This window comes from Cannabis sativa, chromosome 3 (assembly GCF_029168945.1).
Source record: "Cannabis sativa cultivar Pink pepper isolate KNU-18-1 chromosome 3, ASM2916894v1, whole genome shotgun sequence".
Lineage (NCBI taxonomy): Eukaryota > Viridiplantae > Streptophyta > Magnoliopsida > Rosales > Cannabaceae > Cannabis > Cannabis sativa.
Genome location: NC_083603.1, coordinates 48,641,258 through 48,659,534, shown reverse-complemented (window position 1 = coordinate 48,659,534; position 18,277 = coordinate 48,641,258). Strand labels below are relative to the sequence as shown.

At 32.2% G+C, this 18,277-nt stretch overlaps 2 protein-coding genes and 1 pseudogene across 2 annotated transcripts; all 3 read left to right on the top strand.

The window, feature by feature from the left end:
* The first annotated feature begins 760 nt into the window (after positions 1 to 760).
* Positions 761 to 1,516, top strand: LOC133036131 (E3 ubiquitin-protein ligase SGR9, amyloplastic-like). Its single transcript, XM_061112624.1, has one exon. It carries the CDS (start codon positions 761 to 763, stop codon positions 1,514 to 1,516), a length of 756 nt encoding a protein of 251 aa, XP_060968607.1.
* Positions 1,517 to 13,509: 11,993 nt separating this feature from the next.
* On the top strand, positions 13,510 to 14,674 carry LOC133036130 (uncharacterized; annotated as a pseudogene).
* A 217-nt stretch (positions 14,675 to 14,891) lies between these two features.
* Positions 14,892 to 17,821, top strand: LOC133036129 (uncharacterized). Its single transcript, XM_061112623.1, has 3 exons — positions 14,892 to 15,059; positions 16,596 to 16,691; positions 16,976 to 17,821. Exons 1-3 carry the CDS (start codon positions 14,892 to 14,894, stop codon positions 17,819 to 17,821), a joined length of 1,110 nt encoding a protein of 369 aa, XP_060968606.1.
* The last annotated feature ends 456 nt before the right edge of the window (positions 17,822 to 18,277 follow it).

Here is an 18,277-nt window from a genome sequence, read left to right as displayed (position 1 = left end):
AACTTTTGCTCTGGCCCTACCATAGTCTTACCCTATATATCTATATATATATATTTAACTTTAGATACAAATTATTAATATTTTTAATATTAATTCTTATATAATTATGTTGATAGTTTTTTTTTTTTTTTTTTTAAGAATGTTGCATATTAATTGGGTAGCTCAAACAAGTGAGTTTTACATAATTATATAATTATGTGTTTAATATTAGTTATTATATATTGATGGTTTCTTAAGAGTGTAGGATATAAATAAGGGAAGTTGAAAAGATTTTGAATTTTATGAAGATATATTGTAAATATGTTTTTAAAACCATAAAATATTGTAATTAATGAAGAAAAGATTGTGAGTGGGAAGATTAAAAAATAAACGCAACTAACTAACAGAGAAAATGTTTAGCAAAAAGTGAGCAAATGATGTAGAAAAAAAAAAATAGGTGGCAATTAATTATTGGAGGGACAGGAATGGGATAGAAAATTGGGGACAGGTGATTTAAATGTTTCTATGAATTCAACGGTAAAAAAATTTCAGTTGACTGGTATATTTGAATTCATTATCACTGTTTCCTTATTTCTTCCCTCCTTTACAACTTACAACAGCTGTATATATATGTACACCAACAACACTCTTCTTAGAATCCATTATCAAGAGTTGTTTCCTTAATTTCCCTCCCGCCTCCTCTTCCATTTGAAATCCCCCAGAAAGAAAGTTGTTATCTTTGGCTTCCTAGTGACCGTTAATTTTGAATTTTAATTTTACAATGGCGGCACTGCCTCTGTTTGATTGTCATTACGACATAAACGTGGTCTGTAACGATGGAGAAGCAGTCTTACAGCAACAACAGCAGCAACAACGGCGGCCAATAGTGACGACGAATGATAAATTCATAGCCTTTCATGTCAACTTTCGCCACATACTCCTTGATATCCACCGCCTCATCGACAGTCGTCACTACTATACGGTGGTTCCTTTTGCCCAATACTTATCTGATTATTTAGCAATCACTGAATATATTCTGGCTGGAGTAATGGGCACCCCTTCCATCCAAATCCCATCTTCATTAACTTCACGAATTGCTACTGCTTACGTTTTGCCCATAATTCATGATTATTATTCTAATAACTCCCAAGCTTTGGGTCTCAATATCTGTCTCGATATCACTGCCCTAACTGCTAGTATTGAATACCAACACCAACAACAACAAGAGCAAAATCAGGAGAATATAAATATTAATGTCAATATTCCTGCAGCGAAAGACTCCATAAGGGCTCTCAAGGAGTTAAACGATGTGGGTCTGATGAGTACTTGCAATTGTACCATATGTTTCGAGAAGATGGTGCCGTCGTTGGGTGATTCGTGTGATGATGATGATGATGATGATGAGATTGAGATGAGCAGCAGAGTGGTTGTTGAGATGCCTTGTTCTCATGTGTTTCACAAGGATTGTATTGTTCGATGGTTGGAGACCAGTCATTTCTGCCCTTTGTGCCGTTACTCAATGCCCACTGCCAATTGATTTCATCCTCTTCATCCTAATCCTAATCCTAATCCTAATCCTAATCATAATCATAATATTACCGTTGTCTATAGCTACCTACTATACATACTGATCAATTTTCAATACTATATCTTTGTGTAATTTTCAATTTTGTCATGATTAACACATGAATTGTTCTAATATTAGTCCTCTTCTAAAGGGAAAATGATAGTGATATCTTTTATTGGACAAGAATGTATGTGTTCACTTACTCATTTGAATATAAGTTTGATTTGTTATGATTCATTTACTCTGTTCTTGTACTTTCAAGGTCCAGAATTAAGAAATTAATGTCTGTTGTGTGTGCAAATTTCAATGATTCAATGTAGTCTTTTTCTTAGTTAGAAAAGGGAAGATGATAGTGAAAGCTTTTCTTGGCCGAGAATGAGTTTATTTACTCATTTGTAATGAGGAAACAATCATGATGGAGAAAAGTTTGAATGGATAAAGATAGGGTAATGAATAAAGGTTTTGTTTTTTCTATAATTGTGTTGATTATGATTAGTTTACTCTGTTCTTTCACTTTCAATAAAGTTTAGAATTAAGAAAACAATATAGTCCTTTTCTTAGTTAGAAGATGATACTAAAATCTTTCCTTGGACAAGAATGTGTTTATTTACTCATTTGTGAGGAACAAAAGTTTGAATGTAATAAGTTAGATTGGATGAAGACAAGATGATGAATAAAGTTTTGTAGTTTTGTTTTTCTACGACGACCACAACGACCCTCGAAACCTCTCTCTTCTCCGCTTCAGCGCTCTATGGGAAGCCTATTACTGCCCTGACTCTCTTCTGGTTTTTTCAACTGGAAGATCGCCCAATTCTTTACCAACTTTTAAGGGCCGAGAAATCCTTGTTAACCCCTGATATCACTGTTATGTCTGTGGGAACTGAGATTGCATATGGCGAATCTATGGTGCCCGATGTTGGGTGGGAGAAGTTGCTGAGTCAGAGATGTTGTGGAAGAAACCTCCAAGTTTCTTGAGCTTCTTCCTCAGGTTAATTTCTTCGTTTGATTAAACATGTCAAAGATTTGTGACCACTAGAAAGATTGTTAAAATTTCAGCACTATTTTACTCAATTGCTCATTGCATTGTAGCAACATAAATTGAATTTCAGCAATATTTTCTTCTTATATGAAATATTGGCAAAACAACTTCTGCAAGGAAGAAATCTAAGAAGACTTGAAATGAAATATGAGATTTTTGTTGTAATGGTTTGATTGATTTTTTTTTATATTTGGAACTATTTCTTGAAATGAAATAGTGTTATTTTTTCTGATTTTGATCAATTTTCGGCTTAGTTAGATGTAAAGATAATCCATAGTAGTTGGATAGCTTTGGACGTTTTACCAAAAACTTCCTGCCAATAATGCTTGTTTGTGGTGATTGTGACAATGATGCCGAACTGTTGAGAATTCGTCAAGTTTATGGAGTAATGGTCTGTAGACATACAATCTCATGTTTCCTGAGTTCATTATTAGTTTTTGTCATAGTTCTAAATTGAATTATTACGATTCAAAGCTTTCTTATTTCTTGGGCATGTAGGTCAGTAATGCACAAGAAGAACTGTTAAGAGTGTATTCGGAAAATAGGTCACACATTTCTAGCCTATAGTCTTTCATGATGTTTCAATCATTTGAGATAAATGTATGTTGAATACAGTAATTGCTGTAAAGTTTTGTTAAGGGTTGATCACAAAGGAATATAGATAAGCCCCCCCCCCCCCTCTCTCTCTCTCTCTTACTAAAATCTCTGTTTTTATCGATGGCGGCTTCCCCATCTCATTCTCAGTCCGATGCTCAACAGATCAAAGCTCATCCGTAACTCCGAATCTCAGCTCTCATCTCTCGTCTACGGTCAGTTCTTCTCGCTCTTACTTAGAATCTTGCGCAACTCGATTCTTAAACTTTGTAATTCAATTCATTAGGTTTAAATGTTAGATAAATTAACAATTAACCCAAGATCATTTGTATATAACATAGAACACAATAGTAGTATATGATAATTGAGTATGTGTACCTGATTGATCCATAGCAATTATCTATGTTTGATCCACAGCAGTTACTCCAATTTGATAGTGCAATACTATCAACTAAGTCTTCCTCCCTAGATCTCTAAATCAGAAGCAGTTTATTTTCTCTGATTATCAAAAGGTATACAATTGTGATGAGACAATATGTATTTATAGAGTTAGGGAGGGGACTTAGCTACAAAACCCTAGTTGGCCGGGCTCGCTCATCAAAGGCTTCGAACAACTAGAAAAGCCCACACTTCTGCTTCACCTAGACTTTACTCACAGATGCTAAGCCCATTAACAATTGATCACCAACAACATGGGCTAACACAGCAAAGAACTATCCAATCAACCCAAGTTTTAATAAAACCAATAAAATTTAATGTAAGCCCAAATAAAAGTCTAACATTCTCCCACTTGGGCTACATTGATTTTAATACATATATATTATATATCAAAATAATTTTGTTTGAAAACGACTCATGGGTTGAACAACAGGAAAACATTTGTGGCCACTTTAAAAAATGATAGTTCTCTGATAGCATCTCAACATACCGGTCTAATTTAACCTTTGATAATGAACTATGACAGTCATATTGTTTTTAGCTCAACAAAAGACATTCATAATCACAAATACCAAAGTATTAAATCGACATGGTCAATAAGTCTAGTAGTGTGGTAAGGAATTATGTTCAACATGTGATCAATTTAAAATAACATAATATCCTTATCAGTCCTCAATTTCACTGATACCGTGATGCTTAATAAATAAGCCAGTGAAATTAAACATACACCACTTAAAATAAGTAAGTGTCACTAAACTTGCTTAAATAATTAAGCCAACAACATATCATTGTCAATAAGCAAATAAATTTAAAAGACAATGATCACAACAATATGAACCACATGCTTTCAATTCAATCATTCTCGAGAATATAACAAAACATAATTGAAAACATATCCATTCAATAATAAAAAAATATTGAAACATAAAATGTAGTTCATAACTTTATTCAGAAAATTATAAATAATAATTTCTAAAAACAAACAGAAAACAAAACTCCCACTAACCCAAAAGATCAAAAGATTCTAAAATGCCCATATTAACAACATGTTTATTAAACAGCACGGCACTTAACCCTTTGGTTAGAGGATCAGCTAACATCGACTCGGTCTTGCAATTTTCAATAACAATGTCTCCTTTCTTGACCAAGTCTCTGACAGTGAGATACTTTATTTCCATATGTTTAGAAGCACTACTAATCTTGTTATTCTTTGAAAAGAAAACAGCAGCATCATTATCACAATAGATTAGCATAGGTGTGGAAATAGAATCAACCACTCGTATCTCCGAAATAAAATTCTTCAGCCACAAAGCTTGCAAAGATGCCCCATAACATGCAACAAACTCAGCATACATAGTAGATGACGTGATCAAAGTCTGTTTGACACTCTTCCAAGAAATAGCAAAGACTCGCCAAGGTGAAAATATAGCCGAAGTTGACTTTAAATCATCTACACAACCACCAAAATCCGAATCTGAATAACCAACAACTCGAAGATTGTCAACATGCTTATACACAAGCATAAAACTCTTCGTTCTTTGCAAATATCTCAAAACTTTCTTGGCTGCAACCCAATGATCAAGGCCAGGATCAGATAAATATCTCCCAAGAACATTTACTACGAAAGCTATGTCAGGTCGAGTGCAAACACCGAGCATACATCAAACTCCCTACTACACTTGCATAACGGATGTTCTTCATTGCTCCTCTTTCCAAGTCGTTCTTAGGACATTGCTGCTTAGTGAACTTGTCCCCTTTCGGAATAGGAACGAACCAAAACTTTACACAAATCCATGTTGAACCTTTTGAGCACACGATTAATGTAAGCTTCTTGAGATAAGCCAAGAACTTTTCGATTCCTGTCACGATGGATCTCAATCCCCAAAACATAGGATGCCTCTCCAAGATCTTTCATATCAAAATTGGAAGACAGAAAATTTTTGGTCTCATTTAGTAGTGACAAATCACCGCCGGCAAGTAAAATGTCATCTACATAAAGAACAAGAAAAATATAACGACTCCCATCGATCTTCATATAAATACACCGATCAAACTTGTTCTCTACGAAACCAAACGATGTCACAACCTTGTCAAACTTCAAGTACCACGGGCGAGAGGCCTGTTTGAGACCATAAATGGATCGTTTCAACTGGCAAACTAAGTGTTCTTTTCCTTTCTCATTGTAGCCTTCAAGTTGAGACATATAGACTTCCTCATTCAATTCTCCATTCGAAAAGCGAGTTTTAACATCCATTTGATGCACCTCTAAATCAAAATGCGCAACTAAGGCCATAATAATTCGGAATGAATCTTTAGTGGAAACAGGTGAGAAAGTTTCAGTGTAATCAATACCTTCTCTTTGAGTAAAGCCTTTAGCCACTAAACGCGCTTTAAACCTTTCAATCTGTCCCTTTTTATCCCTTTTAGCCTTTAAAATCCACTTACAACCTATTGGTTTAAAACCATCAGGTAATAAAACTAGCTCCCATACACCATTTTTCTTCATGGAGTCGATCTCATCATCCGTATTCGCTAACCATTTTGAAGATTGTGGACTATTAAGTGCTTCACTAAAAGTGACAGGATCCACAAAATGATCAATATCATATTCTCCTTCTCCAAGATAAACAAAATTATCATGACACTTTGTTGACTTCTTTTGTCTTTGAGATCTTCTTAGAGGAGGTACTTCTGGAATAACTTCTCTTTGTTGATCATTGTTTTGAATAACATCTTCCACAACTGGAATTTCTTCAATAACAGGATTCTCATTAACAATAGGAGCTTCATCATTAATAGGCCCTTCATCAATAATAGGACCTTCATCATCTTCGATATCGGGAGCAATATATTCATCAACAATGGGAGCATTACCAACTGGAGTAGGATGGAGACTACTGTTATCATCTCTTGAAAATGACATAGGAATACAAATTCCTTTAGAGGACTCCCCATTTCAAGAGATGTTGAAGGAATTTTTTCAAAGAACATCAAATTCCGTAAATTTAGCGATGCGAGATTCAACAATTCGCGTACCACGAGTGGGACAGTAAAAGCGATAGCCTTTTGAGCGCAGTGGATAACCAATGAAATAACAGCGATTTGTTCTCGGATCTAACTTTTTCAAATTAGGATCATAAATCTTTACTTCAGCTGGACAACCCCATACTCGAAGATGATTAAGACTAGGCTTCCGCCCAGTCCATAACTCAAAAGGGGTCTTGGGAACAGATTTACTGGGAACACGATTTAAAATATAAGTTGCAGTCATAAGTGCTTCACCCCATAAAAACTCCGGAAGATTTGTTCTACTCATCATACTTCTAACCATATCCATGAGAGTGCGATTTCTCCTTTCAAAGCAACGCCATTTTGCTCGGTGAACCAGGCATAGTGTATTGAGCAACTATACCATTTTCTTGTAAGTACTCTGCAAAAAGCCCCATGTGTTGTCCAGATTCTGTATAACGACCATAATATTCTCCTCCACGATCAGAATGAACAACTTTGATGACTCTTCCTAATTGTTTCTCAACCTCATTTCGAAAAATTTTGAGTTTATCAAGGGCGTCAGATTTTTCTTTAATTAAATAGGTGAATCCATAACGAGAAAAATCATCGATAAAAGTGATAAAATACTTGTTTCTGCAGAACGTGGTGGAATAAGGACCACTGATGTCTGTGTGGATAATTTCCAATAAAGATTGACTGCGGTTTGCAGTCTTCTTTCTTGTTTTAGTCAATTTTCCACGAGTACAATCAACACAAGTATCCCAATCAGAAGCATCAAGAGGAGGAAGTATTTCAGATTTAATTAAACGATCAACCCTTTCTCTGGAAATATGACCCAATCTTTTGTGCCATAACAATAAGGATGTTTCCTTAATATGAGGTCTTTTACCCACGTATTCACAACATTAAAAGAGGAATCTAAAGGAGCCAATGACAACTTGTAAAGACCATCAGAATAAAAGCAATTTCCAATAATTCGAGAGTCAAGCATAATGTCAACATTATCATTTGCAAAATGAAAAGAATATCCTTGTTTAACCAAAAGCGGAAGCGAAACTAAATTCCTTTTAAAAGTAGGAACATAAAAAGTATTGTTCAGAATAATCTTATCACGAGACTGTAATTCAAGAATAAATGTTCCAACATAAATAACGTGAACTCCAACATCATTGCCCACTTTAAGCTTGGACTCCCTCTCACTTGGCTTCCTGAGATCCCTTAGCCCCTGTAAGGAAGCAGAAACATGAACAGTAGCACCACTGTCTAACCACCAAGAATCAATAGGAACATCAACTAGATTAGATTCAAAACAAACACATGCCAATGGATTACCTGATTGTGCTTGCTTCTTTTCTAACCAAGTCGTAAATTTGTGACAGTCCGTTCTCCGATGCCCCAATTTTTCACAAAAGTAACACTTCACATTAGAGTATTTGGACTTTCCATTGTTATTCTTCTGTTTATTCTTATGCTCCTTACCATTACCATTCTGTTTAGTAGCACCATCATTTTTATTCTTGAATTTTCCTTTTCCTTTGTTGGGCTTGAGGTGAGAAACATAGTTAGCAGATTCATTCTTCTCCCTTTTAAGCTTGCTTTCTTCAGCTACACACTGAGAAATTAGGTCGCTGATAGTCCATGTTTGATTGTAAGTGTTGTAGGCTGTCTTGATAAGGCTGAAAGAGGCAGGAAGAGCATGAAGAGCTCGATGAATTATGAAAGAGTCAGGAAGAGGAATATTATGATCTTTCAACTTGGACTGAACATTCACCAATTTCAGAATAAAATCTCGCACTCCTTTTAATTCATCATACTTAATGGTTGTCATTTCATCCATAAGATGTCCACTTCGCCGTTTTCACCGATGTCGTATAATTTTTCTACAGCATTGAAAAACTCTTTGGCATTTGTAGTGTCTGGCAAACCACTCAATAGATGTTCAGGAATGGATCTTTTCATAGTAAGAAGACTAAGACGACTTGACTTTTCCCATTGTGCATGATGAGTTCTCTCGGCAGCTGTACTAGAGTCAGTAAGATCAGCAGGTTTTTCTTCTCGTAGGCACAAGTCCATATCCATTATGCCTAAAGTAAATTCCACATCTCGTTTCCATGTCTTGTAGTTGGAAGCATTCAAAATATGGATGGAAGCATTATTGTTGTTCACAGAAAAGGAGACTGAAAAATTCAAAAATTAAAACTTGAATAAGCAATATGAGCAATGTATTAGAAAATATTGTAGAATCAACTGGTCATTATAAACTCCCCTTTGGGGTGAGAATATAACACACACATGATCAACCTTCATGAAGTTAACAACAAAGAAAAAATACATATCATTTAAGAATTTTATTACCTTTGGGCAAATAAATTTCTTAAAAATATGTATTAATTCAAGCAAAAAATAATAATAAATTTATATATTTAAATTATTACCTTTGGGCAAATAATTAAAATATATACATTTAATATTAACTCACTTCATGGAATGTGAACTAATATATGTAAATACTACCTTTGGGCAAGTAATTACACATATAGTCAACCAAAAAATATAATATTTTCTTCAACATGTGAAATTTGGTGATAAAACAATCATTGAAAATTAATAATTTTCAACCAAATTTCCAAAAGAGATATATAATTGCTTTTATTATATTGATAATCAAAAAAATAAAGTGTCCACCATAACACATTATTTTTGTATCAAACAACCAAGTTTTATAATTTTAGAACAACAAATAATTAAAAGATGTGAATATAAGAAAATTGGTAGAGACTACATAGTCAAAATAAATTAAACAAGAGAGTGACTATGTCTTATGGAACGAGAAGAAACTGAAATTTTTTCTATGATTTACGGATTTTGAAAAATCATCAAAAATTATTTTTAATAATTTTTTAACTGCATAATTATCATTAAAATAATAATAATTATTAAACGGAGTCAAAAAATTAATAAAAAATCATAGAAAAATCAGAAATTAAATTCTAAGCACGCTGAAAAAAAAACGTCGAAAAAAGAACTCCCACGCGGCCACACGCGCCCCCACGCGCCGCCTGCGCGAGTGGGCTTTGCGGCTGGGAGTTGTCTTCTTCCTCCAGCCGGATCCAGATGCGAGTTAGACGACCCGGTTCGGTCCCAGTCGGGTCTGTCCCGTTTTCCGGCCAAAAAATCGACGAAAACACGCGATTCTTGATGGGTTTTGTTCGGGATGTAATTTCTAATCAATCTAAGCTACTAATTTCGGGTATTAGTTGCTAAAAAACAATAGATCTAAAGAAAAGCTATACAAAAATAAAGAACATAAAAAAAAATTGATTTGGAATATCAATCTTAATCAAAATACAAAATTAATCATTTAAGAACATTCATAAACAATTAATAATGAGATATCTATAATCAATTTTAGATTAAAAACGATAAAATCAAAATACACAATTATAATTTCACATTATAATCATATAAACCCTAAAACTTTAAATTTAAAATTCTCTTAATATACACAATGATTTTATGCATATAATATATCAATTGATAGAGAATTTAACGATCAATAAAACACCTAAAGTTTTAAGATTTATAAACAAAAAATTGCACATAAAATAATAACGAAATTGATATGAAATTATGGATAATTAACATATACAAATTAATTATACTAATTATAGGTTCTAAATCATATACAATAGGCAATCTGATACCACATGTTAGATAAATTAACAATTAACCCAAGATCTATTTGTATATAACATAGAACACAATAGTAGTATATGATAATTGAGTATGTGTACCTGATTGATCCATAGCAATTATCTCTGTTTGAACCACAGCAATTACTCCAATTTGATAGTGCAATACTATCAACTAAGTCTTCCTCCCTAGATCTCTAAATCAGAAGCAGTTTATTTTCTCTGATTATCAAAAGGTATACAATTGTGATGAGACAATATGTATTTATAGAGTTAGGGAGGGGACTTAGCTACAAAACCCTAGTTGGGCTGGGCCTGCTCATCAAAGGCTTCAGTCAACTAGAAAAGCCCACACTTCTGCTTCACCTAGACTTTACTCACAGATGCTAAGCCCATTAACAATTGATCACCAACAACATGGGCTAACACAGCAAAGAACTATCCAATCAACCCAAGTTTTAATGAAACCAATCAAATTTAACCCAAATAAAAGTCTAACATTAAATTCTTGAACATTTTGACGATTTTTTGTAAGATCGGGTTATCTAAATGTACGCTTTCAGATTTCAATTTGTTAAAACCGTGAATTCATTTGCGAAGTTGTTTGATCTGAAAATTTATTAAATGCAGATATGTCACGGCAAGTCCAAGGGGTCATGGAGAACATGCTTAAGATGATCAAGTACGAATACCGTCCATGTTTGTAAAAATGTGTAGTTTTGTGTAATGTGTTTACTTTCATGACCTGTTTTCGCAAGCATAGATAGTCCGTAGCTCTTGACTGCTAAAATATATCTTATGTTACTGGCTTCCACTCAACTGAATCTGCAGTGAAATTGACGAAAACTCTTCTGGGATAATGGAGTATATAGAGAAGTGCAAAGAGTGCTATTGATAGGAAGAGAGTCTTAGAGGAAGAAAGGGTACGTTTTCAGAAAGCTGCTTTCGCTGTCTTAGACATGCTCAACAACGGAGAATAGATGCGGTAAGCTTAATATTTTCTTGCCAGTAATTGGTATTTCACTCTGGATGTGTGGATTCAAGCGTTTTTTATTTTATTTTTAATTGCTGGTTACTTCTTCTGTTAATGATTACATGGTTTATAAGTTATGTTAGATTTTTGGAACCGGATGGATGGTTTACTTGCTATTGATCTAGTATATTTGTCCACCTTTCTACATTTAAATCTGTTCAAATATGCAATTACTGAGCTGCGAAGTGACGAAACCAAGGTCGGAAACAGCGGAAGCATTGGTCTTTAGAGAAACTCTAATGGATGATGATGAGTCCACTTTTGGGAAGAAAATTCGAGTGGAAGTGTTTCCAGAAAAGACTCCGAGAGTGGTGGAAGCAGCCCTTGTTGAGGTTGGTAATGAGAAGAGAGTGGTTGTTGTTATTGGTTATCTCTCAATTCTAAGGACCATTTTAAATCACATTTATTACATAAACACACAATAAATTCGAAGTTTACAAAATTAAATTATGATAGTTTAAAATAATTAATTTTATTGAATAAGAAAAATCATTTGAAAATGATGTCGGTGAAATATCTATCTTTTTTTAAATAAAAATAAATTAAAAGTTAAATATAAATCCTAATTTGAGTAGAATTATATTAATGATATTCTTTATATAGATAAAGCGTAGGTGTAAGTGTTAATAAGAGAAAAGAAAAAAATTATTAATATTTGAGTGTGTGTTGAAGTTGAAGTAGTAATTAAGTATAGAAACAAAAAAGGCATCCTTTAGAGAAATCTTGATGGTGAGTAAAATGTTCTTCTTCTATTCTTCTTTTTTTCTTCTTTAATTCATTCATTCACGATTTCTTCATCTATTATTAGTGAAAGAGAATTAATTAACTTTAAGAGAGTGAAGTGATGATGAGTGAGATATATTAAGTTTAACATATATACCCCAAAAACAATTAAACCAAAGTAATAATTCTTGTTTTCTGTATAAGAAGGAAGAAGATGAAGAGGATCTGTATCAATATGGGCTCCTCTCAATTCTAAGACCCATTTAACATCACATTTATTTCATAAATACCTAATAAAATCAAAGTTAGTGTAAAAATTTATGATAGTTTGAAATTATTATTATTATTATTTTAAAAAATCATTTGAAAATGATGTCGGTGAGGAGAAAATTTGATAAAATATCTATCTTTTTTTAAATAAAAATAAAGTAAAAGTTAAATATAAAACCTAATTTGAGTAGAATTATATTAATGATATGGTATATATAGATAAACCGTAGGTGTTAAATGTTAATTAGAGAAAAGAAAAAAGTTATTAATATTTGAGTGTGTATTGAAGTTGAAGTAGTAATTAAGTATGGAAACAAAAAAGGCATCCTTCAGAGAAATCTTGATGGTAACTAAAATGTTCTTCTATTCTTCTTCTTCTTTCTTCTTTAATTCATTCATGAATTCTTCATTTATTAGTGAAAGAGAATTAATTAACTTTAAGAGAGTGAAGTAGTGAGTGAGATATATAAAGTATAACATATATACCCCAAAAGCAATAACAAATTAAACCAAAGTAATAATTCTTGTTTTCTGTACAAATTAAGCTCATGACTTTATAATTACAAACGAAAATGGATTGATCATATATATGGCTACTTTAATTATGCTTTGTACAAAAAACTAGATTGGAAAACTTCTTATCAGTACAACTTAAAATTTGAGTTAATTAATTCAATAACTTGATTAAGCAAAATTATGACACCACCATTTTTTATTAATTATTAATCTTGTTATTTTAAGATTTTTTATTATTATTATTATTTTTTGACCAATGACAGTTCATTTTTTTTTTTGATTGGAAAATATATGATCAATTCATTGAAAGAGAGTAATTTATAAAAACTAATATTTTTTTTTCTTCTTGTAATGGTCTGTAGACATACAATCTCATGTTTCCTGAGTTCATTATTAGTTTTTGTCATAGTTCTAAATTGAATTATTACGATTCAAAGCTTTCTTATTTCTTGGGCATGTAGGTCAGTAATGCACAAGAAGAACTGTTAAGAGTGTATTCGGAAAATAGGTCACACATTTCTAGCCTATAGTCTTTCATGATGTTTCAATCATTTGAGATAAATGTATGTTGAATACAGTAATTGCTATAAAGTTTTGTTAAGGGTTGATCACAAAGGAATATAGATAAGCCCCCCCCCCCCCTCTCTCTCTCTCTCTTACTAAAATCTCTGTTTTTATCGATGGCGGCTTCCCCATCTCATTCTCAGTCCGATGCTCAACAGATCAAAGCTCATCCAGAACCTGAATCTCAGCTCTCATCTCTCGTCTACGGTCAGTTCTTCTCGCTCTTACTTAGAATCTTGCGCAACTCGATTCTTAAACTTTGTAATTCAATTCATTAGGTTTAAATGTTAGATAAATTAACAATTAACCCAAGATCATTTGTATATAACATAGAACACAATAGTAGTATATGATAATTGAGTATGTGTACCTGATTGATCCATAGCAATTATCTATGTTTGATCCACAGCAGTTACTCCAATTTGATAGTGCAATACTATCAACTAAGTCTTCCTCCCTAGATCTCTAAATCAGAAGCAGTTTATTTTCTCTGATTATCAAAAGGTATACAATTGTGATGAGACAATATGTATTTATAGAGTTAGGGAGGGGACTTAGCTACAAAACCCTAGTTGGGCTGGGCCTGCTCATCAAAGGCTTCAGTCAACTAGAAAAGCCCACACTTCTGCTTCACCTAGACTTTACTCACAGATGCTAAGCCCATTAACAATTGATCACCAACAACATGGGCTAACACAGCAAAGAACTATCCAATCAACCCAAGTTTTAATGAAACCAATCAAATTTAACCCAAATAAAAGTCTAACATTAAATTCTTGAACATTTTGACGATTTTTTGTAAGATCGGGTTATCTAAATGTACGCTTTCAGATTTCAATTTGTTAAAACCGTGAATTCATTTGCGAAGTTGTTTGATCTGAAAATTTATTAAATGCAGATATGTCACGGCAAGTCCAAGGGGTCATGGAGAACATGCTTAAGATGATCAAGTACGAATACCGTCCATGTTTGTAAAAATGTGTAGTTTTGTGTAATGTGTTTACTTTCATGACCTGTTTTCGCAAGCATAGATAGTCCGTAGCTCTTGACTGCTAAAATATATCTTATGTTACTGGCTTCCACTCAACCGAATGCAAGTGAAATTGACGAAAACTCTTACGGGATAATGGAGTATATAGAGAAGTGCAAAGAGTGCTATTGATAGGAAGAGAGTCTTAGAGGAAGAAAGGGTACGTTTTCGAAAATTTGCTTTATTTGTCTTAGACATGCTCAACAACGGAGAATAGATGCGGTAAGCTTAATATTTTCTTGCCAGTAATTGGTATTTCACTCTGGATGTGTGGATTCAAGCGTTTTTTATTTTATTTTTAATTGCTGGTTACTTCTTCTGTTAATGATTACATGGTTTATAAGTTATGTTAGATTTTTGGAACCGGATGGATGGTTTACTTGCTATTGATCTAGTATATTTGTCCACCTTTCTACATTTAAATCTGTTCAAATATGCAATTACCGAGCCGCGAAGTGACGAAACCAAGGTCGGAAACAGCGGAAGCATTGGTCTTTAGAGAAACTCTAATGGATGATGATGAGTCCACTTTTGGGAAGAAAATTCGAGTGGAAGTGTTTCCAGAAAAGACTCCGAGAGTGGTGGAAGCAGCCCTTGTTGAGGTTGGTAATGAGAAGAGAGTGGTTGTTGTTATTGGTTATCTCTCAATTCTAAGGACCATTTTAAATCACATTTATTACATAAACACACAATAAATTCGAAGTTTACAAAATTAAATTATGATAGTTTAAAATAATTAATTTTATTGAATAAGAAAAATCATTTGAAAATGATGTCGGTGAAATATCTATCTTTTTTTAAATAAAAATAAATTAAAAGTTAAATATAAATCCTAATTTGAGTAGAATTATATTAATGATATTCTTTATATAGATAAAGCGTAGGTGTAAGTGTTAATAAGAGAAAAGAAAAAAATTATTAATATTTGAGTGTGTGTTGAAGTTGAAGTAGTAATTAAGTATAGAAACAAAAAAGGCATCCTTTAGAGAAATCTTGATGGTGAGTAAAATGTTCTTCTTCTATTCTTCTTTTTTTCTTCTTTAATTCATTCATTCACGATTTCTTCATCTATTATTAGTGAAAGAGAATTAATTAACTTTAAGAGAGTGAAGTGATGATGAGTGAGATATATTAAGTTTAACATATATACCCCAAAAACAATTAAACCAAAGTAATAATTCTTGTTTTCTGTATAAGAAGGAAGAAGATGAAGAGGATCTGTATCAATATGGGCTCCTCTCAATTCTAAGACCCATTTAACATCACATTTATTTCATAAATACCTAATAAAATCAAAGTTAGTGTAAAAATTTATGATAGTTTGAAATTATTATTATTATTATTTTAAAAAATCATTTGAAAATGATGTCGGTGAGGAGAAAATTTGATAAAATATCTATCTTTTTTTAAATAAAAATAAAGTAAAAGTTAAATATAAAACCTAATTTGAGTAGAATTATATTAATGATATGGTATATATAGATAAACCGTAGGTGTTAAATGTTAATTAGAGAAAAGAAAAAAGTTATTAATATTTGAGTGTGTATTGAAGTTGAAGTAGTAATTAAGTATGGAAACAAAAAAGGCATCCTTCAGAGAAATCTTGATGGTAACTAAAATGTTCTTCTATTCTTCTTCTTCTTTCTTCTTTAATTCATTCATGAATTCTTCATTTATTAGTGAAAGAGAATTAATTAACTTTAAGAGAGTGAAGTAGTGAGTGAGATATATAAAGTATAACATATATACCCCAAAAGCAATAACAAATTAAACCAAAGTAATAATTCTTGTTTTCTGTACAAATTAAGCTCATGACTTTATAATTACAAACGAAAATGGATTGATCATATATATGGCTACTTTAATTATGCTTTGTACAAAAAACTAGATTGGAAAACTTCTTATCAGTACAACTTAAAATTTGAGTTAATTAATTCAATAACTTGATTAAGCAAAATTATGACACCACCATTTTTTATTAATTATTAATCTTGTTATTTTAAGATTTTTTATTATTATTATTATTTTTTGACCAATGACAGTTCATTTTTTTTTTTTTGATTGGAAAATATATGATCAATTCATTGAAAGAGAGTAATTTATAAAAACTAATATTTTTTTTTCTTCTTTTGATATAGGGAACTCCATCAAACCAACTAAAGCAAATTACAACAGAAGAGAAAAATTACTCTCAACAAGATTTTATAATATGGGAAAGACAGGAAAATTTCAAGGTAACAAAAATTCTCTAAAAAATTTCTTGGAACATTATTTAAAATAAATACAATATTAATAATTTGTGCAAATCATGTCTTATAGTAACGTTTGGATTATTAGATTAACAATAACATAGAATTTTTTTTTTTAAATGAAACTATTGTTATTGTATTAAATTCATAACACAACTAGCTAGCTATGAGATTCACATATATATATTTTTAATTATGTTATGTATATTTATGAATGAGTTTTAGAGTATATGTATAATTCATTAATAAATTTTTGTTAATGATTACAGGAGCAAAATTTAAGTGAGTGGTCATCACCACTAAAATTATTGAGTCAAGATAAAGAAGCATTGTTGAAAGTTCCAGTTTTATTTGCTTCCTTCGATCAAACGAGCCGATTAGCTTCTGGATACGGCGCTTGTTCCGTGATAGCAATATTCATTGCTCACTGGCTTCACTGCAACCCAAAATTAATGCCCACAAGGGTACAATTTGAATCCCTAATCCTCGAAGGCTCTTCTGAGTGGCCAGCACTCAGCAACGAATCCTCTTATTGCCAGAACAAATTTTCTAACAATCACTTCGATATAGAGACTGTGATAAATGCTGGTATCAAACCAGTCTCTATTTGCACAGATAGATCAGTTACGGGGATGTTCGGGGTTGAAAAAATCAACTTGTTGAAAGATATGTTCTCTTTAGACAATATGTGGGAGACCATAACTAAAGATTTAACAACAGAGCCAAAAATTTTCGTCGTGGGTTGGAACGATCACTTCTTTGTCTTAAAACTAGAACTTCATGTTTGTTATATTATTGATTCATATGGAAGTAGATTATTTCGAGGGTGCAACCAAGCTTGTATGCTAAAATTTGACGATTCAAGTGTAATTTACAGCACCGATCAACAAATTCTTTGCACAGGCAAAGATTGCTGCAAGGAATATATGAGAATGTTTTTAAGTAGTAATATTGTTATGAAACTGGAGAAGGAATACAAGAGGGGATACATTCAATTACCTTATCTATATGAGAAGTTGCAAGTAGACATGAGCTATATGTGCTTAAATGCTCCATCGCCAGTATCATCTTCATCGACGTCTTCCTATGATGCCCCATCTTCCCTTCAATTGTGATGATTCTTCTTTTATTAGTGATGCTCATCTTCCTAATGAAGAGTAAATAAGAGTTGTGTGTTATGTAAATGTTCAGTTAATATGTAAATTTATTTATTTTATTATTTTGTGTTTATGTAAAGATTTGATTAATATGTAAATTTATTTATTTTATTAATTTTAATGGAAATGTTTAATAAATTTAAAATTTAATTATATGTGAGGAATTAAATTTAATTAGTACTTCAAACAGTCTTCAATAGTGACTAATGTACATCATCACTTTAATCTAAGAAAATAAATTAAAGTATATGTAAATAAATATTAGCATTTTGCCTCATAATTATAAATAAGTTAAGTTTGATATGATCATGCCTAATAACGAAGGCCATATTATATCTCCAAGGAATAAACATAGTAAAGTATTTTTCGATATTCAAAAGCTATTTATTTAGCCAATTAGTATACTAAAAAAAT

Excerpts from the sequence above, each read along its gene's own strand:
- LOC133036131 (XM_061112624.1), top strand. The coding sequence starts at position 761 with ATGGCGGCACTGCCTCTGTTTGATTGTCATTACGACATAAACGTGGTC.
- LOC133036129 (XM_061112623.1), top strand. The coding sequence starts at position 14,892 with ATGCAATTACCGAGCCGCGAAGTGACGAAACCAAGGTCGGAAACAGCG. Across the intron at positions 15,060-16,595 it reads TGGAAGCAGCCCTTGTTGAG|GGAACTCCATCAAACCAACT; the intron begins GTTGGTAATGAG and ends CTTTTGATATAG. Across the intron at positions 16,692-16,975 it reads AAAGACAGGAAAATTTCAAG|GAGCAAAATTTAAGTGAGTG; the intron begins GTAACAAAAATT and ends TAATGATTACAG.